General features: G+C 38.3%; 1 protein-coding gene across 7 annotated transcripts in view; it reads left to right on the top strand.

Annotated features, from left to right (window-relative positions):
* Window positions 1-26,897, top strand: part of PBRM1 (polybromo 1) — a 65,035-nt gene that overhangs the window by 2,102 nt on the left and 36,036 nt on the right. For 3 of the 7 annotated variants that reach the window (XM_034066413.1, XM_034066411.1, XM_034066408.1), the window contains exons 2-12: window positions 1,718-1,873; window positions 2,619-2,716; window positions 3,294-3,441; window positions 5,706-5,837; window positions 6,515-6,631; window positions 7,193-7,261; window positions 8,006-8,104; window positions 9,297-9,382; window positions 12,700-12,798; window positions 15,610-15,701; window positions 20,192-20,408. In XM_034066413.1, the coding sequence (XP_033922304.1) occupies window positions 1,733-1,873; window positions 2,619-2,716; window positions 3,294-3,441; window positions 5,706-5,837; window positions 6,515-6,631; window positions 7,193-7,261; window positions 8,006-8,104; window positions 9,297-9,382; window positions 12,700-12,798; window positions 15,610-15,701; window positions 20,192-20,408 (1,298 nt within the window). In that variant the 5' untranslated portion in view covers window positions 1,718-1,732. The remainder of the gene's footprint in view (window positions 1-1,717; window positions 1,874-2,618; window positions 2,717-3,293; window positions 3,442-5,705; window positions 5,838-6,514; window positions 6,632-7,192; window positions 7,262-8,005; window positions 8,105-9,296; window positions 9,383-12,699; window positions 12,799-15,609; window positions 15,702-20,191; window positions 20,409-26,897) is intronic. The other 4 variants (XM_034066414.1, XM_034066412.1, XM_034066410.1 and 1 more) reach the window with 2 other exon arrangements.

Genomic DNA, 26,897 nt, shown 5'->3' with positions numbered 1-26,897 from the left:
GTGAACCTGTATGGCTGGGTATTTGTTTGTAATGTTGTTACAAACAACAAACATTACCAAACATGGTAATATTGTTTACTTGTGAGGATAAAAATCCATTCTGAAGACTGGTGGAGGTGCACCATCACTGAGAGAGCCTATTAGGTGTTTCTTGACCTTAAAATATATCTTCTTACTGTTAGCACCATACTGCTTTGCATTCTGTGTTACTGCTTTTTGGTTTTCACTCTCGGGTCAGATATTGCTTATGTTTACTCCTTGTTCTGCTTGATGAATTATTCTTTAGCAAGTGGCTCTGAACTCTGTAATATGTATTCAGGAACATTAGAGAAATGAGTTTTTACTGTAAAAATTACAGAACTGTCTAGCATTCTGCGTACAAAATTGCACTATAGAGTTCCTGCTAGGCTAAAATAAGCTACCTTCTGTTTCTTGTTTTTATTCTGTCACTGTAATTATTCAGTTTATTCTCTGGTTTTATTCTTTAAATATCTATTTGCTCTCAATTTTCTTCTATCTCTCCTTCCTTTTTCTTGTCTTCCAGTTTTGACTGTACTAACACCATTGCTACTCTTAAGAGTGTTACCTTCTCCCAGTACCTGTACTTGGTCATCAGACACTATGAGGAGACTGGCTTTTCGAGGTGCTGGTTGTACTCTGGTAAATCTGGCAAATTACTGATTGTATGTTCACCATTCTCTCCATTCCTCTGCCTTAGGATTTTGCTTTTCTTTATCCTGATTGTTAATTACTCCTACCTTACTCTAGTTCATCTCATTTGTGTGCTTCAAATTAGTTCTGTCTCTAATGTAAATGCTCCAGTGCGGTTCTATTGTGCTGCCATACCTTGTAAATCAACTAGTAATTTGGTTGGAGGATGGTTATAAGCTGGGATAGATGCATCTCTTCTGTCTTCAACCTTTGAGACAGCTACAAATATATTTTTTCTGATTCTATTACTTTAAGCTGGGAAAGAGCCAATGACTTGTTCCATAATTTACCGTTGTTGGATGGTGGTTATACATTTGTTTGTGTTGGTAAATGGAAAAATATGGTCGAAAAAGAAGGTGGCTTTTTCTCCTTCTTGCTGATTGAGCCATTTATCCTACACTTAACATGGGAGTGGTGGGTGACACGATGGTCCTTTCTTTGGCTTGAATCTAAGTCAAGGTATTCAGCAGCCGTTTGAATATTTGTTTGTGATTTGTTCACTTCCTGGTTTGGGTTTGTTGGTTGTTGTTTTGTTGTTGGGTTTGGTTTGGTTTTGTTGTTGGGTTGGTTTATGTTGATCTGCTGGTTGTTGGTTTGGTTTTTTTTGATACAGATTGATGTGCTTTGACACTAGACCTGAGCACGTCTCTGTACAGCTTTTTCATCTAAACAGCCGTTCTTGCTTAGTTATCATGCATGAAATGAGGTATCAAAATATAGTTTAAGAACATGTACTAGTAAGAGCTGCTGAATTCATCTGCATTACTGTGATCGGTAGGTTTTCTGATAATCTTGTCATAAGTGACTAAAACTGTAGGACCATTTTGATTTCCCTTTACTCTTGCCAATTTACAGAAAGCTAGTGTTTAGATATATGGCTTAAGTGAACTGTAGTATATAACAAATACATGTGGCTCATCCTGAGCATTGCTAGCTTTATGGTTAGTTCTCACCAGAGAGTTTGGATGCAATGCCATGAGTTTAAGAACATTTGTCTTCATTATAGAAGAAGTTGGATTCCATGGGTTCCAAGAGGCGAAGAGCTACCTCTCCTTCCAGCAGCGTCAGCGGAGGAGACTTTGATGATGCCCACCACTCCACAAACATACCAGGCCCGAGCCGAAAGAGGAGGCGACTTTCCAATCTCCCAACTGTAGATCCTGTTAGTATCTTCTTATTATGGACAGTATTTTTTCTTAGTGGTACTGTATTCCCCTCTGGGAAATGCAGGCTAATAAAATAGGTGATCATGTGTAGCATGTATATACTGGCCCTGAATCTGTTGCTGCCTTGGCTAACTTTGTTTAGGATCTCATTTGGTTTTGGTTTGTTCTTGTCTTCCCAGTTTCATGTTTTGCTTTCCCATTTTCCTTTTGCTGCCTTTCCCCCTGCCCCCTAACCTCCCCCCCCCCCCCATGATTTTAGCAGATGGAGGGATATTGGAGAAGGAGCTGAAATCATAACACTCACAAGTTGAGAGCTGTGTCTGAATAGCAAATACAGAGACAGATAAGTGGGGAATGGCACAGGCAGTGATTGCTCAAGTGCACAGTGTCTCTGTTATGCCTTTGAGATAGCAGTCTAATTTTGATTAATTGCAGGGCAGAACCACCCCGTTTTTGGTTTAGATGTCTGTAACTCAGAATTGTACTGAATTAATTTGCATTCTGGGTTTTTTATTTAGAATTAGCATTGAAAGAAAGCTCTCTGTGTTCAAAAAAATAAATTAGAATCCGCAGTACTTGTCAGGTGTTGTACTAATGGGTGAGATGCAGCAGTTTCTTCACACTTCTCCTTTAGAGCACACTGTGGATTGGCAGCTTGTCTTCCCATTCCTGGTAGGCTTTGATTTCTTACCTTCTTAACATTTTCTCCTTTTTCATTACTTTATTGTTTTTACATTTTAGATTGCTGTATGCCATGAACTGTACAACACCATCAGAGATTACAAAGATGAACAGGGCAGGCTCCTTTGTGAGCTTTTCATTAGGGCACCGAAGCGAAGGTAAGACCATGGTTCTGGTTGAGCCTTGAACCTGAGGTTTAGTCAGGGAGTAAGTGGAAGTTGAGGAATACTTCAGTATTAATAGCTGTGAAAAATCTAATCTAAATTTGTCATAGTTTCACACCAATCTTTGATCCAAGTATTTGAAGTAATTATTCAGTGGGACATGATAATATTAGTGCCCTTTTTCAGTCAAAAAAGGATAAACTGAATTAATTTAAAGCATTTCTTGTGACATCTGTATAAAACATCTATGCCTTCGACTATAAAATGTTCCACATTAGTGGTACAATGTAATAAAGGCATGTCTTCGGGAAAATTAATGGAAGTGACCCTTGAAAATGCAGTAGATAAAGTAAGAGACCGAATTTTATCTAAAACTCAGAAAAGTGAGGATGATAACAGAGCATGTAGTACTGTAAGCTCACTAATAGACCAGTGTCCAGCTGTTCTAGCTGTAACAAAAATGCATTGGAGCTTTATTTGCTTTATTTAGTCATTGATATGTCCAAACTTTAGTGCTGTGGTTTTGGTTTTACTGCTTGGAATATAACGCCTGGTTTTGCCATTGCAACAGAAATCAGCCAGATTATTATGAAGTAGTTTCTCAGCCAATTGATTTAATGAAAATCCAACAAAAGCTAAAGATGGAGGAATATGATGACGTGAATTTGCTGACTGCAGATTTTCAGCTTCTCTTCAACAACGCAAAGGCTTACTATAAGGTGAGGAAAATACATGTAAAGGCTCAAAATCATTGTAAAAAGTCATCAGGTTATGTTTAATTTCTTCCTTGGTTTGGCCAAAAAGCTTTTTAGTTTAGCCTTTATTATTGGTAAGAGAACAGCACATGTTGCAGTTATTTGCATGTATTTCCCTAAGGTTGACCATATCTTTGTAAGATGTCCAACCATAGCAATTTTTTTCTGTGGAAAACTATAAAACAGCATGGTGAGAATCTTCATATAGTTTTCCAAAAGAGACAGAAAGCAAAAATGGAGATATAAACTGAGAAAAATACTTGTCTATCAAAGCCTTCCCATTTTTCAACACGCTATATGTAACGTTTTGAAATCTAAAAAGATGATTTACCTTCTAAAAGGAAGAATTTATAAATAACCAGAAGTGTACAGTAACAGTGCGGAATCTTTCTCTTCCATTGACCACTTAATAATAGGAAAAAAAGGTGTGTTGATTATCATGGTCAGTGATGATAGATTTTGAGTGTAGGTGATGTGTTTCATCAAGGGTGCAACCCTGATGTCTATTCCTCCATATTGGGTATGTGTATTATTGTAGATGTTAATGGTTTTTATTGTAGTTGCCATAAGGAAGTGGGGGAAAAATTGGATGAATCTGGTTTAATGGAAGGCTGTGTTAAATACATAAAACAGTGAAACTGTATGTAGTAACTGAGATGATGCAGCACATCTAAAACTGCTAAAGTTACCTTTCATTTATCTTTGACTTTGGAGATGATCCAGATGACTGCTTTCTGAATAACCCAACTAGCATAGCCAGGTGACATTCAGAAAAGCACTGTTTATTTTGCTTATGTTTGTATATGTCTGTGTGTAGCTTTTTGCAAAACAATCAGATTTCTGAAATAGAACATTTGCATGTTCTGGTTCCAGTAGAGAAAGTACAAGGATTTCCAAATTGGTTGTGTGCTCCTGAAGCTCTGAAAGGCGCTTACCCATGAATGTTGGCATTTTTATGGTTTCTTTTGCCTACAGAATGGTGGACTCAGAATTATGCCTATAATGTAGAAATCGTGCATGTAAAATAGAAATAGGTAGCCATCATTCTAGGGTGAAGAAATGTTGACATTTCCAGTGAAATACGGAGCTGTGAGCTGGAGGTACGGCACACAAATACAGCCTCTTCTTCTTTTATCTTTTACCTTACCTACGCAGTTCCAATGACGCATATAAAACAGGGAGATTGATTCATTGTCAAGGTCTTTATTGCAGCAGGAGTTTTATTGGCAGTGCTGGATTAGAATGAAAACCTTTGAGTTTGTTAGTATTTTGGTTCAAGTCTTACACTTTTGAGTGTCTTGCATTAATACAGAAGGAAGCTGATGAGTGGAGCAGAGCATTGTTTATAACTGTTCTTCATGATTAACACCTCGTCTCATGTCTTGAGAATATTTAATCTTAGTGAGGTGGGTTTAGGAATAGTTGTCATATTGGTTTCTCATTTGTGGTGCAAGCTGTCAGAGGTTGAGACAGGGAAGTAAGATGAGTGTAATCCACAGTAAAAAGGTGAGATCTGCAGGAGTACCTGAAATACAGGTGAAGTGACAGAAGAAAGTGAAGGAAATATGTAAGAGTGGAAAAGCTGGGTTTTTTCTGGGTAACATTCTTAAGCAGTAATGTTATAGGCACATGCTTGTCTGCCACTACCAACTCTGTATTTACAAAACTTAATTTGCTGACTAATGCATCTAGCTCTTCCAAAAAATATACCAAGATGTATACCCAGGCAGTAGCATGTTGTCAAGTTCTTTGGAATTTCAGTTAATGCTGCATCTAAATCACTGAAGTCTTTTCAAAGATATTGACACACTTATTGGCATTCGTCTTCTGTGGAAATCAATTTTCAAGTGCCACACAATGGCAGCAGTATTTGCTTAAATCACATTTCTGGCATACTGATATTTTGTCTATTTTAAATATCAGTAGTATTATGCATCAGCAAAACTTAATGATTTTTCCAGATTCATCCAATAGGCTTGCCCAAGCCTGAACCCAAGTAATAAGTTTTCTGAAAGACTTAAATGATTTGGTGCGATAGAAGTTATATTTTCTAGTGCTTATTGTGATTCTTAATATCTCTGTTGAAGAACGACTAAAGCAAGAATTTCCCTGGTTTTCTATTATGTATTTATTTAATGCATTTAATACCATTCAACCAATAACTTGAACATTTCCTTCAGACAAGAGTGATCTGAATTTTGAGTAGAATGTTTGATTTGCTTTTTCAGCCTGATTCTCCTGAATATAAAGCTGCCTGCAAATTATGGGAGTTGTATTTGCGTACAAAAAATGAATTTGTTCAAAAAGGTGATGCTGAGGAGGATGATGATGATGAAGAAGGACATGACAATCAAGAATTAGTAAGTGTGGGCATGACAGCTGCAGTTGTAAGAGGCTATGGCTGTGTATGTCAACTGACTCTGAAAGGGAGGTTGGCTCCATGTGTGAATAAGCATTAAGTTTTTTCATAGTTAAATTATGCCCCAAGAAGTATTGCTGATACCGGTTTATTAGTTAAGAATTTCACAGCATTATATGTATGTTTCACTTTTGCCTAGCAAAAAAAAAAGTTATGAGCTTTTCTGATACAGATGAAATGTGGTTGTGGTTTAGTTGAGACAAATATGTGCTTGATATCATGCCAGTGTTGAGGTTTGATGCAAGCAAGTTTCATGTCCAGTTACATCATTTTTCAGTATGTGTCTCATTCAGTTAATGCAGCTGTTCCTGGAGTGTTTCATAAGCTGGATATGACAGTGGCTTGTCTGGTGTTTGTGATGTTGGGATGCATGTTTTCATTAATACTGACAAGAGAGTCATAACGCATGTTGGACAATCTGCAGTGTAAATGTGAAATTAAAGTTTTTTTCATGTGCTTTACCTAAGCGCATAACCAATGTTGTTTTCAATAGTTGCATCTGTGTTTTGTAGCTGATTTTTTTCTGTGTTTGAAAAGTCAATTCCTGTATTTTAGTGCAACTTAAAGTACTCCATTGTGGCTGCTCTTAAAACTTCTCATGATTGTATTTCTTATTAGTCATCTCCAGGTTACCTGAAGGAAATTCTTGAACAGCTTCTTGAAGCTATAGCTGTTGCCACAAACCCATCAGGGCGCCTCATCAGTGAACTGTTTCAGAAACTCCCCTCTAAAGTGGTGGGTATTCTAGAAATACTGGTTGTGTTTAAAGATGGAAACCGGGACGTTTATGTAACTGATGTTACACACTATGATGGGCACACTCAGGATGCTTATTATTTCATCAGTGACAAACTCCAGCTGTTTTTAGAGCTTATCTCCCTTCTTTGCTCCTACCCATCATTCTCAGCCCTTCATTGGAGTCTGGGACTTGCCTTGTTTTGCCAGTTTAGGTAATTATGGGTGGGTTTTTTTGGTGCAGAGATTTTAATCTTTTTAAGTATGTCTGATTTCACTGTTCTGTTTCAGGATGTGACATAAGTTTAACCAGCAAAATAAATACTCTGAAGACCTGTATTTGGCTTTCAGACAGAACTGTTCCTTTATATCACTATTGATGAATTATAATTCTTTATATCAGCCTTAGGAGCTGGCTCACCAAAATTGAAGCCTATTGCTATACTGATGGAGCTTCCACTGTTCTTATCTTCAGTTCAACTCATATCTCATTCTGTGAGCTACTAGAGCAATAGCTTTGTGACTGTTTATAGTAATATATAAATTCTTTTTCTTTTCCAGCAATATCCAGATTATTATGCAATAATAAAGGAGCCCATAGATCTTAAAACCATTGCCCAAAGGATACAGGTACAGTACGAGCATGTTAATATGTCAAAGTATACACTTACTTAAGAGTGAGCACTCTTAAAATTGTAAGAAGCCAAAGTTTGGGGCGGTAGGAAAGACAATGTGTTTTTCCCCTGCTGTTTAGAAATCTGAACACTGTCAGTGCTGCAGAAATAGCTGTGTTGAAGAGCAAGCATTGTAAACTGTAGAGTACTGGCATTAAGCCTGAATATCTTGGGTTCCTTGATGTTTAATGGTTTAAGGTAGTTTCTTGGCAAGTACTGCTAATGTAAAACATTTAAGTACTGAAGCTTGGTCGTGCATTAACATCACCTACTTTTGTTCTAGTGCTATAAAGAGCTGGTTTGTACTGATGGATTTTTTCATCTTGCTTGACCAGTAATATGAAATACTGTTCTGTAATTCTAGCATATTGTATAGTAGTTTTGTGTAGCACATGGACTAATTGAACTAGAGAATAGAGATAAAATAATTTTTTTTAATCCTTCAAAATTAAGGCAATCTAATGTATTATTTTTTTCAGTCTTTTCCTTAGCATTTGTAAAGTCTGTAAGGACTTAGCACTTACATTTTAACTTTCTTTTTCCGTGACTTTTTCAGATACTTATATGTCCTCTTTGGAAGTGTTCTTGTTTTTCTGTAAATGTTCCCTTTATTCTATATGAATTCCTTTGCTTTTTGCTACTGACTCATGCTGTTCTCTGAATGTTGCCACTTTAACCAGTTCTGGTTTTTGTTGTATAGAATGGAACTTATAAAAGCATTCATGCAATGGCTAAGGATATAGATCTCCTAGCAAAGAATGCCAAAACCTACAATGAGCCTGGATCACAAGTATTCAAGGTTAGATTCACTTATTCATAGTTTGATTTGAGTTTGATTTTCTGTATGACGTTCTGTGCTTATTAATCCTTAAAGTAACATTTAGCATAAGGCCAGGAAGATTGTTTTCAGTTAAAAAAGGAAAAGCTAATAGTGGCTTTTCCTTTTCCTTTTTTTTGTTATATATTGCTTTTAGTATAATTGGAATGCATGTTACTTGCTGAGGCATAAGATTTTTTTTTCAGGTAAGATTTTATCTTGGGATATGAGTTATATGACTTCTTTTGGAGGAACGGAGGATCCTTGTGATTGAAGTTGAAATGCCTAAAACTACAGGTTCAAGTTATAGCGGTTGTACTCAGCTGCTATCTCTTTCCAGATTGCAGGAACTATTTATGGTGTTCGTCATAAGCTTCAAAATTGGAGTCATGCCTTCTCTGCATGGTTTTTGAAGATCCTATTCCTTTTAGCTGTATTTTTGTGTCAAATTTCACCTCCTGTCTTTTTAAGCTGAGCTCACCAGCTTTTTGTGTTTATTATTTTGTGATTATCACATTGCTGTTTCCATGTACTCTGGAAGTAAGAGAATTTCGGTGGTCAATTATTCCTTTGTGTGCTCAGTTTTTAAGGGCTTTGCAGGGAGAGATCTTGTATATGTATAACACTGTTATGTAAGTGGTTCTTGGACTTTTGCAGTTACGCTTTTGTTGGGATTGTAGTTTCAATTCCTGGTGACATACCTCACACTTGTAGCCTCCCGCAACACTTGTAATCTCTATCTAGTGAACTGTTACTTCAAGTATTGAGTCCATGGGTGTAGAATGAGAGTGAACAAGTGATGTAAATCTCAGTAATGGTGATAACTTTTTGATTGTAAAGGCACAGAAAGTAATTTCCCTGTTTAATTCTAAGTGACATTTGTACACATTTGCAAATTGTAGGGTTTTTTATGTGTTTTGTTTGGGTTTTTTATGGTTATGACAAAAAATGACCTCAAAGCTACTCAGCTATTTATTATATTCAGTTTTTGCAGGCCATTGTGAGTGTGTTTCAGGCAGGCTTTGTTCTGTGCTTCAGTTCTCATGCCAAATTGTTTTATATCTAAATGTAAAAACCCCTTCATTTTTGTTTTAGATTTTTGGATAGATGGATATGCCTGAGTATAAAATTCTTCACTTTCAACATTAAACAAATAAATTCTTTTAATTGACAGGATGCAAATGCAATTAAAAAAATATTTAATATGAAAAAGGCTGAAATTGAACACAGTGAGTTGGCCAAGTCAAGTCTCCGAATCAGGTACTGCAAATAGAGTTCTTTTTGTAATCTCATATAAAAACCTCTATAGACATTCCCTTAATTTTGCTGTGGACAATACAGTGGGAAATAATTGCTTGAAAACTTAATTTATTGTTGTTTTAAAGGTTAACAAATGTAAAATAGTTTCTGGAAGGGAACTTTTTGTTGAAATACTGTGGTGAAATATTTCTGTGATGTTCACATTAAAGGTGTCAGATCATGTATAACTCAGAGTTAATAACACAGAGGTAATGGTAAGAAACATGGTGCTTTGTAGTGCTTTGCTTCATGAAAAATGCTGGAGAATCTTGAACCTTATTAGGAGCTGAAGCATAAGAGCTTGCTATTAATTAGGTAGCGGCAGAAACATAGGAACAGGACCTCGGGCAAAATATATTTAGAAGGAAGTCCACATTGTATAAACTCTTGTTTGAAAACTAATTTCTAGCTATGGAAAGAGGCACAGGGCATGGAAAATACAGACTTAGTGAAGCATAGATTTGGTCTTGAACAAGCAGGTATAAAATACAGTACATAGTTCTGTTTGTTTCATGGGATGATTTAATTTAGGAAATAGCAATTTCTTCCTATGAAAATCATAATAGGCAGAGAAGCAATGCAGTCATTGTAGATGTTTTTTATCTGAAATGCAATTAGATTTCTTCTCATGCAAACCTTTTTCTTATGAGTAGCTCTTAGGTTTAGAGGTTATTTGCCAGTATGAGCCATGTTGTTTATCTGAAAAAGAAAGCAATGTCTTGCAAGTCATCCCATAGTTAGCAAACTCTTTACAGGGGGGACTGTCTTTATGGATTTGAGCTGTTTACTGATTTTTGATGCTGGAAAATAACTGCTGTCATTTCCTGTGAAGGTTTGTATGGTTCAACTGTAAACACCAGGACTCCCTTACCTTACTGAAAGGCAGTTTACATTTTTTTGTTGTCTGAAAAATGTGTAGATGATGCCAATATTTAAAGTGTTGCCTGGAATTGTGGTGTGTGAAAAAGTGAGAATTACCTGGTTAATTTTTACTCTTTGGTCCTTTGAGATATTCAGCCTCTACAGTGTTTTTGTGGTTCCTTTGTTGAGCATTTGTATGCTTCCTGTGAGCATATAAAAATAGAAAAACATAAATACTGTTAGGGAGTAATTCCTGATGTATGTTCAATTTTTTCCTCCTTAAAAGTATGTGTAGTGCTAGAAGACCTTGATTCTACAGACACTGAACATACATAGAATAGTTAGGGTTAGAAAGGACCTTAAGATCGTCGAGTTCCAACCCCCCTGCCATGGGCAGAGACACCTCACACTAAACCATGGCACCCAAGGCTCTGTACCACATGGCTCTGAATGCCACCATGGATGGAGCATTCACAACTTTGGGCAACCCATTCCAGTGCTTCATCACCCTTACAGTAAAGAACTTCCTCCTTATATCCAATCTAAACTTCCTCTGTTTAAGCTTGAACCCGTCACCCCTTGTCCTATCACTGCAGTCCCTAATGAAGAGTCCCTCCCCAGCATCTTTATAGACCCCCTTTCTCTTCATACAGGAGGTGCTCCAGTCCCTGATCATCCTCGTGGCCTCCTCTGGACTTGTTCCAACAGTTCCATGTCCTTTTTATGTTGAGGACACCAGAACTGCACACAATGCTCCAAGTGAGGTCTCACGAGAGCAGAGTAGAGGGGCAGGATCACCTCCTTCACTCTGCTGGTCACGCTCCTTTTGATGCAGCCCAGAATACAGTTGGCTTTCTGGGCTGTAAGCGCACACTGAAGCCGGCTCATATTCCTTTTCTCATTGACCAACACCCCCAAGTCCTTCTCCTCGGGGCTGCTCTGAATCTCTTCTCTGCCCAACCTGTAGCTGTGCCTGGGATTGCTCTGATCTAGGTGTAGGACCTTGCACTTGTCATGGTTAAACTTCATGAGGTTGGCATCAGCCCACCTCACAAGTGTGTCAAGGTCCCTCTGGATGGCACTGCTTCCCTCCAGCGTATCAACAGAACCACACAGCATGGTGTCATTGGCAAACTTGCTGAGGGCACACTCAATCCCACTGTCCATGTCACCAACAAAGATGTTGAACAAAACATACATGTTTGTTTCGCAGTAACTAGAATTACATACAGGCATAGAGGCTTGCTATTTAAATAGTGGTTTTATTTTTATCATTCTTGTTTTCCTTCAAAATGAAGCTGTTTGCATAAGAAGGGATGACAGATAAATCACACTGATATTTGTTAGTTGAATTCCTCTCTTACACTGCCAACCCATTTCCATTCCTCCACTTCTCAGCTACCTTATTCTAGATGTTCTCTTATGTACTGTGTTCTCAATAGACCTCCAAATCCCAAAGTAATCTGAATGTCAGAATAATTGGGAGCTCCCTTCTTTGTTTCTCTAACTTGGAAAAAAATAACTATAAAGCCTGAATCAGGCTACAATAATACTGGGTTGGATGCAAAAAGAAAAAATCAGGGTGAAAGAAAAGTATCATGAAAACCAAACCTTTCACCTGCTGTTCTGCACCTCACTGGTTGCTTTTTTATTGAACCATTAGTGTCTTTTTGTTTCTTTCTAGTGAAGGAAACAAAATTATTTAGTTAACTGATTGTCTCAGAGGGGAGTCTCCTTTACCTATTGCTGGTTTTAATAAAATACCCCCATGAGTTCATTGAAAGCTAATTTCCTCTATTTTTCTTCTCAATTTACATCTGATTTTCTTTGTTGTTAATGGATTGAATCAAATCCATCATAGTGCTACTAACCTGTTCTACGGACGTGTTGCCTCTGTGTTTAAAATCATGCTTTTCTGTTGCAGAGTTCATTGTATCCTTTGTCATACTAAGTTGCTCTTTGTTGGTGCATTTACCTGTTGTCCCTTAAATAAAATGCCAAAATAAAGTGGCTTGACAGTATGCACTGTCAAGCAACTTGACAATGATTTTGTTAAGTGTTGATAAAAGGTGATTGGATCTGTATGATGAGCTTTATCTGGATACTAAAGAACATTTTGTTGGCTGCTTTCACTGCTACTGTAGGCTGAGCTGTGTGTATAGCTATTAATTCTCAATCTAAATGTTATACCTTCCTCTGGCTTTGTAAACAAAATCGATGTTAGTGCTGGGGCATTAAGTGTGTCTTAATGTTACTTTGCTGTTAGCTTTAAGACATTTTATATCTGTCTCCAAACCTTTTGGCTGATCTGTCAAAGTGATTCTGTAAAAAGCTTAATCCTTGCTGCGCCTTTTCTTGGGTCTAAGGTGGGCCTCTGTTTTTTTCCCCTTTCCTTGGCTTGGCTCTTCTACCTTAAGGACTTCATCAAATTTGACTGCTTCCAAGCTGACAGGTCCTTCCTCACAGGGTAAAGGCAGTGTTGGTGATGAGAGGAATTCTTCTAACAAATATTATCGGTAAGTAGATGGTGGACTTGGAGGGAAAGGTGGGTCATCATCACATGGAAATACTAAACCTTTGTTGGCTTGCTTTGGTTTTGGGTACTTTTTTGGTTGCGAGTGCTCTTCGATATTGATGCAAATACTTTTGAGATTCAGATATATTTCGGTTGAATATCTATTTAGTATGATTTAATAAGTTACTGTGATTACTCTTCCTTGCTTGATTTTATATTTAACATTTCAGAACACCTGTCATGAAATGCTCTATATGTAATTATTTCCTTAGAAATGTTCTGAAGAACAATATGTTGAGCTTCATTGCGAATAAAGCAGGTGAAAAATCCCATGGTTATAAACTAAATTTGGAGTCTAAAAAGAAGTAGTTGGTAGGACTGAATAATTAAGAGATGGCCAATGGAAACCAATGAAGCCTGTGAAAAGAAAGCATTGCTTTTGGGATGCATTTATGGCAAACTTTTTGAGTAGGCTGATTACTGGATCTGTGCAGAGACTTCAGCCATCATCCGGAAGAGCACAGAGACTCTGATGTTGGGATAAGAGAGTCAGTAGCCTGCAGGTAGGGTAAGGAAGACAGACAGCTGGAATCCCTTTCTAGGGAAGGGAGCATTGACAATGCTGTTGGAAAAGGGGCACAAGTCCTCAGCCTCTGGATATGACTCCTGTCAGGCATGAAGGAAAGGGTCCCCTTCCCATCAAGGAAGATGTTACCCAGGCAAGTGGGTCACCGTGGAGAAAGATATCCATACCTGAGGGGATTACTGGATGGAGCTGGAGGTGATTTACAACGACCTGGACAAGAAGCAGTTAACCAAAGATCCAGATAAAGTGGGCACAACCCATGTGGTGAAGTTTGTATGAAGTACCCCATTGTATACTAATGCATTGGCAGGATCTCTCTGTCAAGTGACCCAGAAGAACAAATTCAGATGGGGCCCTGAGCAACAACAGGCCTCTGAATAAATTAAACAGGAGGTAATTGATTCAGTAGCCCTTTGGCCAGTTCATGCAAAGCAAGATGTAAAAAGTATGCTTAACACCTCAGCTGGGGAGAATGGTTCTACCAGGAGCCTCTGGCAGAAAGCATCAGTGGACACTCAAGGTCAAACCTTATGGTTTTGGAGTTGTGCATACAGAGGATCTGAGGGCTGGTGTACTCCTACTGAAACAGAAATATTGGCAGTGTAGGAAGGGGTTCAAGCTGCTTTGGGAATGGTTGGTACTGAAACACAGCTCCTCTTGGCACCCCAACTGCTGGTGCTGAACTGGAAGTTCAAAGGGAGGGTCTCCTCCACACATCATGCAGTTGAAGCTATTTGGAGTAAGTGGGTCACACTGATCCCACAACAAGCTTGACTAGGAAACCCAGTTTACCAGTCTTACTCATCAGTGATCACTTTCTTTGACCTTTGTTTTGTGCTTGACTTAACTGAGAAGCCTGGGCAAGACCCAGGAAGTGTGATGCTTCTTGTAGCTGGAGTAAGAAGGCTCCATCAGTAGTCTTGTCCTAATTGGGCAGCCTGTGGTAGACACTCACAAGGTTTCCTTTGTTGCCTTGGTCCCTGATCCTTACCCACAAGCTTTCAACCCGCTCATAGCAAAATACAGAGAGGCCTGGCAGATTATGCACCACCTGCCAAGGCACTCTGCCTGGGTGCACTTGATGAGAAATGCAAGAGGATGGGGAAGTCCAATGTGTACCTCAAGGGGATTTGATTCTGGCTGAGAAGAGCCTGTGATTTGAATTCTGTGATGTTACTTGCTGTGTAATACTGTATGTCATTACTACTGTGGTTGCTATATGCCATATCAACTGTATTGCAATAAAATTTACACAGATTAATGAAAAAAACATTCTGAATGTTGATGAAACTGGGCAAAGTGCAGTCATGGTAGAACCAGAATTGGCTTCAGCATGCATCAGTGTGACAGCACACACCTTCTCTCCTGCCCTGAAGGACTGTTATGAAAGATGGAGCACAAAGTCATGGACTAAATGAATTCAATTGACATTTCAGAGGAACAGCTCATAGATGAAGGGAACAATATCTGTGTATATAAAAGACAACAAAAGATGTATTGGAAAGTGTGGGACCTGGGCATGCACAACAGCAACCCATCTGCTTTTCCCTAGTCTTCACTGCTCCCACAAGGCAAGGCTGAGCCCCTGCTGGAGGTGCCTAAAGACCTGACCTAGTAAAAAAGCAGAGATTGTCAGGCATAGCCTACTGTGTAGGCATGAAATGGTCTGGGACAAAAGGGAGGAAGAGAGGAATGCTAAAGAAGTCTTCCAAGACCATAGTCAGTGTGAATGCTGGTCTAGAAAGGAGAGGAAGCTGCTTTGCGCGTAGGCACTGCGTGTGCCGAAAATGAATAAGGTGGGAATGGAGAAATGGGAGAAGACAGCTTATACAGCTTACAATGTGCTAGATTCCTTCTTGTAGACAAATCCTTATAAACAGAATCAGAAATGAAGTTACTCATGTGAGGGACTTTTTATCGTCTCCCCAGTAATTCAAATACTCGGACAGTTAAAATAGGGCAGAAGAATAGCTAGCTTGAGCTCTAGCTTTCTGATGTTGTGTCCAGTTTTTCAGCTCGATGAACTGCCTCTAAATAGATGCAGACTTGGGTCATTAACAGCTTCTCTTGTTCAGGGCTCCAGTATTTTCTTGTATAGTCATATCTGTATTCCTGTAAGCAACCATCATGAGCTTGTGTTTACTTACACACTCTGAGTGACTGCTAATGGTTAATGTCATAACCCTTCTTTTTAATTTGCATGGGTTTTTTACTTCTCTTTCATAGTAACAAAAGATCAGCCCAAGGGGATCGTTTATCAGCAATAACCATGGCATTGCAATATGGATCAGAAAGTGATGAGGATGCAGCTTTGGCAGGTAGGAACCGAAATGTATTGTCTCTATTTTTCTCAATTTAAATGTTTGGAATAAGCAGAACTGTAGGACTTCTGATACATTCAAATATCTTTATTTCGAAAGTATTTTGCAGTGTTTCCAAACTCAGTATGCAGATTCAATCCCTGTTCTCTCAAAGTACAAATGTATAAATGTACAGCTGGTCAGACAGCGTAGGCCAAACTTGCGTGCATGGTTTGAATTTAGTGTGTGTTTCCAAGTATAGTTATCCAAGCTTTAGGAAGCTGCTGCACGTTTTTATTCCTCCTAATATGAAACAGAAGTTGAGATACTGGGGTAAGACATTGGGTACTTCTTGTAGTAAAAGAGAATTACAGTGCTACAATTGTTTGAGAGAAATCTCACTGACACTGGCTTGTTTTCTCTTGCCCTCTTGTGCCATTGGGTCTCACATTTTAGTTTTGAAGTTGAAGGTAATGTATGAGGTGAAAGGACAGGTAAATGTGAGAACGTAATTCAAAACTATCTGGTCTAACCTAGCAGTCATGAAATTTTACATGAAGGTGTATATTAAAAGCATGTAAAAAGGCATGCCTTCAAACAGCACCCTTAGTTTCATAAGCATGCTTTAGCTTTATAATATAAGCGTATACGCCATAATATATGCATTATGTCAGATATTTCAGTATCAGTCATAAATTGTTATAGGTTGTCTTTTAAGCTAGCTTGTCTTGATAGTTATATTCTCAGCACCTTCCTTGCTTTCCTCTCAGGGACAGTTTCTGAAATGTTTTACACATCTTCAGTTTTCTTTTTTGTTAGCATTATTTTTGCATTGGTGTGAAATGATCCATCTCTTCAGTTTGTATTTTTGAGGCATTCATTTCACACCTAGAAATTGAATGGTGTTCACCACTTTTCCAGTGGATGGACATGCTGTAGAATTGTATTGGACCATTTTGCTGCAAACAAAAGCAGAGTTGAGTTATTGCTTTGGAGCAGCTGCTTTCTGGGAGGTGTGAGGAGTATTTATTGGCTTGGTTCAATGTGATTATTAGCTGCTGTTTTTGCAAATTGTAATTCTGTAAACACACAGTTTTTTATGTCTTTATGTGGTTTAAATTCTCATGATTTAACCACTTTCAGGTGCTACCTTTACTATGGACATTATTGTCATTTTCGTAGGTCCTTTCATATACATTTGAGCTCCTTGCTTTGCTGCTGCTGCAGCTCTTCTGTCTTTATCACATTCACCTAAGGGGCAATGTCATTTTTTTAGATGACCTCTGTCACCTTAAGACTTTCTGTCCCTCCAATACACTACGTGGACATCCCTGTGCTTCCAGTCTCTGCATGAAAAGGATTTTGATTTAAACCAAGTCTTTTTATTAGTTGCTCTGGAATCTCATCTTTTTTCTTTCCACTAAGGCTTGTTAAAATAAATGAGAACTAGGCTGCATGACAGAACATGAAGAGAAATTTCTCCTTCTCAATATAGAGAACTAAATCTTAATGAGCTTCTTGGATTCTAGCAGTTGCTTAAGCAATGAACAATATCTGTTTCCAACTTGGAGTTTATCCTCACAGTTTCAGAGGGTGTTGTGATGTGGTGGAGCTTGTAGATTTCCAGCTCAAATATATTAGTGCATGAGCAGCTTCTGCAGCATCCTTGTTCCCCATTATAAATCAGTAAAGGCAGGCATAGATGGTCATTCTGTGGTACTTATTTAAAAGTATGCCATTTTGTAAACAAAGCTATTTATTATTATTAAATTTAGAAATGTTTTAAGACTGGATGCTGCTTTTGGTTTTACTAGCATTTATCTTCAGTTAGACTACGAGCATTCATTGTTGCCTAGGTGCTTTGGGACCACAAAGGAGACAGTGTTTAAAGCAAATCACTTACTGAGTAAGACTAATTTGCTTTCACATACACACAAATACTCTCTACCCTTTTTCTGCCTCATCATTGAGTAAGAGTACAAGATTATGATAGATGAATTTATATCTGGTAATAAAGCTCAATTCCAGTTGTAAATTAGATGGATTCCTCCTTTTGCAGTGAAGTCAGTTAAACACTCCATTATGAAGCTGTCCCTTCATTAGGAAGGGTACAGAATGATACAAAATGGGCAGCAGAAAATGCTGTTTGTTTGGGACTGTTGCATGGCAGATACTTTGTGGCTATGGTTTGCTGCAGGGTTTTTTATTTCTCTGTTAACTGTAGTAGTGATAACAGCTGCATGAAAGAGGAATAATTCACTGTTGCTTCACTGCCACTGTGTGCTTGGTGGGGATATGGCACATGGTGCTACTGCATATTAAACAATCTGTAGTCTTGCATTAGATTGTTTAGTGGCAAAATGTTTCGTTTCTGTCTTCTGATCTGAATAATACATTCTTTATCTGTTTTCTTTAGAGAACAGATTTCGTACTAGAACAATGTAATTTTCTGAATATGTAAGAATATGTAATGTTTGACACATCACTTTTAAAGAACATACATGTCATAATGAAAGTGTTTATAGCTACATTACAATATTATGTAAACACTTTCCATTTAGTGCCTGTTTAATTTACTTAGATTTTTATTTTAAGGAATGTCTGGCATTCTACTTCCAATGCAAAGGAAGTATGTTTCTTATTTGGGGTATTAAACTGCTTTGCTGCTGGCTGCCACATGTAAGATGATAGCAGTATACTTAGCTAGTTTTTTACTTTTCTGTTTCGTAAAAACATATTCTGCTGTTTTTTCTGCTCTGTTCCTTACTTTTTGATGGAGCACTCAGAACTGAGCTATTTGACTGTTTGTTGCCTAGTCTATTTTTGAAACTTACTTTACCTGATAACATTCTCTTTAGCTGTTAGTATTTATATCCATTTTCAGGTACGGGAGAACATAGTATTAACTCCAGTCTTTTGTTTCTACCCGAGTTATTCTGTCCTGCTGCTGTATTGCTGGCTACTGTGGTAGATGTGGTGGATGCTAGGCCATTGAGTGATGCTGACTGGCATACACATTAGGATAATTTGTAGGCATACACAAATTAGGATAATTTGGAGTGTCTTCCCTGAATCAGTAATGAACATCTTCCTTATGTGTTTGCACAGGGTCTGTTTGTGTTTTAGTTTCCATCTAACTTGTTTGGTAGCTCCCATACGTTATATACTAGTGTAGATCTGCAATATCAGGCTGCAGAGGAAAAAAGCTAGTATTATGCTTTTATGCAGTGAGAGTGTCCCCTGGCTTTGTCATCATTTCGGTACATCTTTACTGAACTTGCATAGAAAGCTTCAAACATTGCCAGCCTCTGCTGAGCAATAACAAAAATGCCAACTGGAAACTTGGCGTGTTAGAGAACTGCCTTTTGTGTGACTGAAGTACCAAGTGTGTCATCTGCCAAACTTTCCCTCAAACTTTAACTCTTCAGAAGGCGAAAAAAGGGTGAATAATTTAACTCCAGTGTGTGCAGACCCACATAGTTTTTATGTTAGCTTATCTGCACAGTACACATTGCACCATTTCTGTTACTGAGAAGTGTGGGAGGAGTGGCTGTTTATTTTTTCCATCCTATATTCCCACTACCAACGTTTTTTGTTCCCGTTGTGTTTCTGTTGCTCATGTAATGTTTTTCCTAATTTTATCTGCAGTAAATGTTAGCTCTTCATAGCCTCTCTTTCATTCATCCTAAACCTAAAGCATAGTATATACTTTATATAGATAACTAGGTTTGCTATGAAATTTGTAAATAATTGTGAAAGATTTATGCTAATTATACATATAAATATAGAATGCTAATAAAATAATAATTCTAAAATATTCATGCTTTATTTTGCTGTGTAAATTAGAGATGCACCTTCAGGCTTTAATGTCAGGGTTTTTTTCTGCTAAACTTCACAATTTTTGAACTGAGATGTGATTAATATGGGTAAAAGGATTATAGAAGTTTTGAAGTCAGTTTTTTGATACATGTGCAAAAATTCACTTTGAATTTGGCCATTTAGCTTACCTAGCCAGGCACCTTTGAAGATTCCAGACATGGTTTGTCAATTTGTATCCTTGTAGTGAGCTCTTGTCAGTATGACAGTAGTTCATTGTACAAATGTATTTGGCACAAATACTGGTATTAATGGTTTGAGGGATAAATAAGGATGTAGCGGTTGTCTGGGTAGTGTGTGGTTCAGCAGTCCTGTTACGGAGTCTGATATGGACTCTCAGCACTTGCAGCTGGTAAGGGTGTATTACCAGTGGCAGAAATGAAGTCTCATCTGATAAGAGAGGTTCCAATAACTAGATAAAGTGCATTTTTTTTTTGTCCACTTGAGGCTCATACTATAGATTTGTGATGTCCTTTTCTGAGGTATGAATGTGCCAGAGAGTGGCTGAACGCCCTGACTTGAGGGACTGCCTTTTCTTCTGATTTGCATCTTTATCCATTTGAAAAGTCATCAAAAGAACCCCAGTCTGAGTTGTCCTGCTGAGTTTCCCTTTTCTCTTTCTCTCTTTGCAGCTGCTGCTCGTTATGAAGAGGGAGAATCTGAAGCCGAGAGCATTACTTCCTTCATGGACACTTCTAATCCTCTTTATCAGCTTTATGACACAGTTAGAAGTTGCCGAAATAATCAGGGCCAGCTCATATCTGAACCCTTTTTCCACTTGCCTTCCAAGAAAAAGTATCCTGATTATTATCAGCAAATTAAAACACCTATTTCATTGCAGCAGATCAGGTAAGAAAACAGAACGCAAACTACATCTGGTGCAAAACCATTCAAGGACTTTGTTTCCAGAATCCTACTTTGTAGTCAATTTGTTGATACCTAATGCAGTGTATACCATCTGTCCTTTAGATTTGGTTGCTTCTTGTTTCAACTCAGTCTGCATCAGTCTTTTGATCATATTTTATAGGTGACTGCCATTTGGTTTATTTTTGATGGAGTTTCATTTGTAATGTGCCTTAAAGGTTGCCATATCAATAATTCTGAAGGCTAGGAGGGGAAGCAGAGATGAAAGGTTTTGCAGAACCCCCCTATTATTATTTTTGCTTGACCCTGATGGCTTGGTTACGTCTCACTGCCATGTTTTTTGAATTAATCTTCAGCAATTTGAATTGTAAAAAGATATTTGTAATTGTGTTCCTTTTGTCTTGGTCATAGTATAACTGAGGATAATTATTCATAAGGTAGCTAGTCTGGATTGAAGCAGGCAGTACACCCTTTATGAGTCTGTGAGCCATGAAAGGTTCATCAGCTGCCAGAGTGCAGGTGTCACATCAAAAACCTGAGTTGTCCAAGATAAGCTACTGTGATGGATACGTGTCAGGGTCCTGAGTGTATTAACAAACCTTAATGGCACTGACCAGACTCAGGTGGCCCTGGCCTCCTACCCAGTGGCCACTGGGGCAGCTGGTCCTTTATTAAGTGAGGACTGGGCCCTAGCACTGTTCTTGTGTTTGTAATCCCCTCTAATAATGGGTCTAAATTTTAGTTTTACCATAATATGATCTGCTAGACTTGGTGTAATTGTGTACAAGCAGTGTCTTTGTTAAATGAGAAAGAAACTAAGCTGGTTTTGTGGGTTTTGACTGTTTTGTTTGTTTATTTGGGGTTTTTTTGTGGGGGAGGAAGGACAGTTGAGCTTTGGGATGGTTTTTTTCTTTTCCTTTCTTTTCTGACCTGTCAGAAGACATTTGCATGTACTCGAGAACAAGTACAGAGCTCCCACACTGGTTATCAATCCATCAACAGCTTTAAAGCAGTTTTTTCTTATGTCTTAGTACAGCTGTTGTCTTGGCAAAGAAAGTTGCTTGAACAAAGCACAAAATGCACTTGATGGAGGAAAAAAAGGTGAAATTTAGAAAAATGAGTGACAATTGTCAGGAAAGTTTTTGTCTGAATGTACCAAAGAATATTGGTTCAAATTACATATAAACAGTAATTAATTAATTGGGAGAGACCTTCCATTAAAGATATACTTGATATCAGTCATAGGACACATAATTTGCCATAGGGAAGCAGCTGTGTTTCTGCTTTCCTTCCAGTGTAGGCAGGTTGCATCTGGCTGTGTGAGCAGTACAGAAACTCCATGCAAATGTCTGAAGAGCTGCAGGGTGGTGGTGGTGATGAGATACTTATTGCCTGAGAGCTTAGAAAAAAGAAAGGGACAGTTCTCTCTAGAAATGAGTGTTTGTAGCACACAAGTTCAAGTACAGTATTTGTACTTTAGCCAACTGTTTTAGCAATTTTTGGCATTGTGGTTTGTGTTTTTTGGTGATGGTGAGACTTTGTGTTTTGTGGGTTTGGGTTTTTTTAAGAGCATATCGTGTGTTCACAGATGGGGACAGAAAAGTTAGTTGTCCTAGTGGAAAGTTGAAGGTGTTGGATGAAAGGCTGGCATTTCTGTCTCCACTTTGGAATCTGGCTACCTAGGCTATCCTGCTAGAGTACACTGTGAAACGCATGTCCGTTGCAAATTTTACAGGTAGTCGTATATTTTAGGAGGTTTTGTGTGTGTTAAATGCAGGAAAAGCCTTACAAAATAGTATATGATTTCTAGAGAAAGTATGGGTATGTTTTGTTTTAATGAGATGTTCATAATATCTATCCCAGCCTCTCAATCACTTTATGAGCATTATAACCCTCAGTCATTTGAGCTGAGTGCACAACCCAAGCTGTTCCTGAATGTGGGAGGTAATCCTGCTGATGGCTTTAGTTTTCTGCTAGTTTCCTCCTGACTTCTTCTTTATAGAGTCTCAGAATAGCTGAGGTGGGAAGAGAAACCATCCGGTCAAGCCCCTGGCTGTAGCAGGGTCACCCAGAGCCTGTTGCCCAGGACTGTATCCAGTCAGGTGTTGAGAATCTCCAGAGACAGACACTCCACAACCTTCCTGGGAGCCAGCCTCACAGTACCCTGGTGTTCAGATGAAATTTCATGTGTTTCAAGTTGTTCTCATTACCTCTTGCCCTGTCAGCAGGCATAGCTGAGACGAGCAGAACAAGAGTAGCCTATTTAAAATGAAAGGCATGACGCTCTGAGGGCTGTGGCTTCCAGGTATGGTACAAGTGCATGGTGTGGAGGTTATTTTGCAGACTTTACATAGCTGGTGAAAAGTCATTCTGTAATTATAAGTGACCAGAGGAATAGTTGGGAAATAATGTAGGAGAATGTGTTCAGTTACCCGGTACTTGAGTGCTAGATCCTGGCACAGTTACAGGACCTGCGTTCCTAATTACATTTTACAGCATTGGTAACTATGATCCCTACAGCAAGTGCATCAGGCTTTTCTACACCCAAGGAGGGAAGTGTTCCAGGGCATTCCCTGGCAGCAGTTCTCTCCTGAACACGAGTGGTGTGGGTGCACGGGCACTGAAATTAGAGTTTTCATTGGCACAGCCTGGTGTCTTGAGCTCCAGGAACCTGGGGTTATAGTTTATGTTTAAAAAGTGCCTGGATCTAATATAAACCACAGTTGGTTTTGTGTGACGTCTCCTATTTGAGGATTTGAAATCCATTTTTCTTATTAATGTGCGTCCTTTTGGACAATGGTCTGCAACACAGGAATCTAAACATTTCATTTCACTGCACTGGGGTGTGTTGAGGTTCTCCTGGAACTGTGAGATTTGTGGTGAGTCTTATTGCCTTAGGATTGATTATTCGGGTTGACTTGTACTAAACACAAACATTTTGTTATAATTTCACAAGTTCTAGCAATACTGCAATTAAAGGAGTGAAACTTACCTTGAATTAAAGGAGACTGCTCTTGGGATTAAAGCCTGAATGGTGTATAGAGAACTTTTTGTTTTGTTTAAAACAACAGAGCTTAAGCCCATTATAATTTAAGTTCTTAATAATAAAGTACATTAAGATTATTACATTGACTTTTGAAAATTAATATGCCATTGTGTTCTATGTGTTTGTGAATGAGCCACTTGGAAGAGTAACAAAGAAAAATAGGCTTTCAAATATTAAGAATACCCTGTAAATTTTCCCTTCATCTGAGATTTAGCAGTTCTTTCATGACTTTCACTTAATAGAGTTTCATGTTTGTTGAATATTGTACGTTTTTTAGATCTTCTTTCTGTATAACCAATTTTCTTAGCAAGTACTTTCAATGCATACTGTACTTCACAGTTACGAGTAAACAAGCTTCCTAGTGTACTTCATGAGATGACAACTGCCACTCCTCATTAGGACATTTATCAAATGCCATCTTGCTCATGTGCATTCTTTGTTACAGTTTGATGGGGTTTTTTCCTGAAGAGGCAGGATTAGCACTTCACAACTTCTGAATAAAAGAAATTAAGTTATGTGAGAACTGGGTTTAGCCATGTGCTTGTATATTTCATTTCTAGGAGTTTTCTAGCCATAGTGTGTGTCTAGTGAGATGGATCTGGATCATGTGGGAAGAGTATCTTGCTTCAGTTCTTTCAGATACTCCACTTGGAAGAGTGATGAGTTTCCAGTAGATCTTCTAGGGAGTTGAGTGCCAGCTTACTGCATGGGATTTATTATTCTTCTTCTGATTTTGACCAAACTAAATGTCATGCCAGTGTTGTTTTAGGCTTAGTGGCCTTACGTTAGTGTAGTGTACCTTTTAAATTATACTCTTTCCTCATTTTGCAAAGGTTGTTATGTTTAAAATTCTGTTTTCCCAATTTTCCTCATGCTTTCAGGTACAACTGTATCACTGTCAATCATTTCACAGAAATTGCTCTTGGTTTCTAGTGTATCAGTTTAATCTGCATTATATTGGCAGAGACTTCCCATAGAGCAATAGGTTTGGTTAGTTTTAGCCTTGCTTTGTGAGATGAACTGATGTTGATAAAATTCTTTCCTTCCAAGACTGGTGAGATGGCTTTTTAAAATGTATTGTGAAGCTGCATTTCATACTCTAAATCCAGACACAATACTCGGGTTTTGCTGAGTTTGAGTAGAATTAAAATCGTTCAAAGTACTACTGTGCATAACCCTCTTAATTAATCATCCTATTGTTTGCTAAAGAGGATGGTAAGGTGGGAGGTTACTTGCAGACTAGAACAGGGTTATTTCTGTGTTTTTTCATTCTTCATGTATGTGGTGGGAAGTTGTCTGCCCTTCTGAACTGTATGGGCTTTTTACTTTTGTTGTCAGGCTTTTCATGAGTGCAAATGTGAGAATGTAGGTTATTTGCTTCAAATCGGATGGCTGCACCTTGATTTTGGTTGTGAACAAACAAATGCTGGTAGAAGCAAGATTTTATTTGAGGGTAAGATAATTTGAATTATCATTCTTTTTAAGGCAATGTTTCCTCTTCCTCTTGTCTTCTGGCTCTAGGTTAAGATTTAAAGGGGTAAGATGCAATTAAGCTGTTTTTCTTCACTTGTGAGCTGCTGTCAGGGTTGCACCTTCATGAGCTTAAAGATTTTTCCACAGGATCACGAGAGAGCAGAGAATTGGTGCACATAGGATGGTGTACTTAACACTAATGGCAGTTTCATATGTTATTTCTGCTTTTTGGTGCTTCAGAGTTAGACTGGTGCATTGCGATATGGATAGGTCACTGCCTAAATGCACACAGATGAAGCTAGTGTGGGATACCAAGGCTGTGTGGAGTTAGTGTTATATTTTTAGATGAAGCACGTGACAGTGGTCTTCTGGGGTCTGCATGAGCTGCCTCTCTGTCTCTGGGAGCAGGAACAAAGCAAATCCCAGATTTGTTAGTGTCAAGTGGCTTGGGAGATCTGCTCATATGAAGAGCCAGCAGTTCATGACATTGTACAGAACCAATATAGAATTCTCTTTTTGTAAAAAGAAAACTGTTGCAGGTGGGATATGTTCCCTAGGAAACGCTATTGCCTTGCTTGTTCTGCCTGTAGCTTGCTTTGAAGTTGTTCTGCTCCAAAGGATATGGCTAATTCCCCCTTTCCTCAGTTTAAGAAAACTGGCACCTAAACATACGGAGTTTGATTGATCAGGATATGCTAACTAATCAGCAAATCTGATCTGTAGTATCATGGTGATAGTGTTACTTCATAGATTCTGAATTTACAGGGGATAAGGATATAGTTGTCTGTTGTCTTTAGTATCTCAGGAGGCTGGTCATTACTGTTGAGCTTTTTAGTCAATGTAATCCTAGATTTTCAAGGATTCTTTGAGGGCAACTTTGAAATGGATACAGAAAAGCTCTACATAAAGAGTATTAGTAGCAAGTGATAGTACGGAGAAACAGTTTGAACTGATGTCATGGTTTAAGCAGGACAATTGGAGAAGTGGTACTTCAATTAAGATGTAGTCCTTCAGGTTACTCCTCCTGAAAGCTGAATGCAGACCTCATGGAACAGCAGTCAACATGTGAACTTGTCATTCTGTAATTCTAATTTAGTGACTTAGTTGGAAGACCAGAAACCTGCACAGTTTTTCTTCCTCCTGCTGTCCAGTTTGTCCAAACTTGTTTTAGTTTTGAAGAAGGCAAACTACTAGAGTGGCACAGGAATGTTTGTAAACTATGTGATAGTAATATTTAAGCAAAATTTGAGCCAGGAGTTGAAAAGCAAGAATGCTACATGCAGACTTGCTTACTTCCAAGAGCATGAACTGTTGAGGAGATCTTGAGAGGATTTTATTCCAGCTTGATTGTTAGGATTTCTGAAGCATGAACCCTTCCTTCTCCTTCAGCAGTTGTCTTTGTCAATAAATAGCATTGACACATTTTAGACATTCATCTGAAGTATTTAATAGTCAAATCTAAGGCAGTTATGGTACTCTTCACTTTATTAGATCCTTAGTTAGAGCCTAATTCTACACATTTGTCAGTATGAGTTGTCACTTGGAAACAAATTATGCTGATGCTGTCTACATCCAAGGGGAGACTAAAGTCTGTTGGTCAGCATTCCTCTGCAGTGATAACTAATGACATCAGTAACCAAGGAAATTACTGCTTGTTTATACAGTTTGTTACCCCATGTGCCTTGACAAATTAGAATGTTATAAATTTGCTTTGAAGAAAAATGAAACTCACTTTTGGTGGTTTGGGTAAATAAGAGCTTATTAGTTAGGTGTCCTATTTCATGTTTCCTTGAGCATTCTCTTAATGACGCGTTAGCTTTTGTAACACCAACAAGTGTTTGTGTGTTAAAGTCCTGTAATTGCTTGTCAATATTTTTGTCAGACTACAAGAATTAGTTACATGGATTTTACTCTATAGATTTTACTTTCTGTACTAGAGCATGTTCAGGTTAGCT

Source organism: Melopsittacus undulatus, chromosome 9 (genome assembly GCF_012275295.1).
Source record: "Melopsittacus undulatus isolate bMelUnd1 chromosome 9, bMelUnd1.mat.Z, whole genome shotgun sequence".
Classification (NCBI taxonomy): Eukaryota; Metazoa; Chordata; class Aves; order Psittaciformes; family Psittaculidae; genus Melopsittacus; species Melopsittacus undulatus.
The sequence above is the reverse complement of the archived record's forward strand: the minus strand, read 5'-3'. Positions and strand labels throughout refer to the sequence as shown.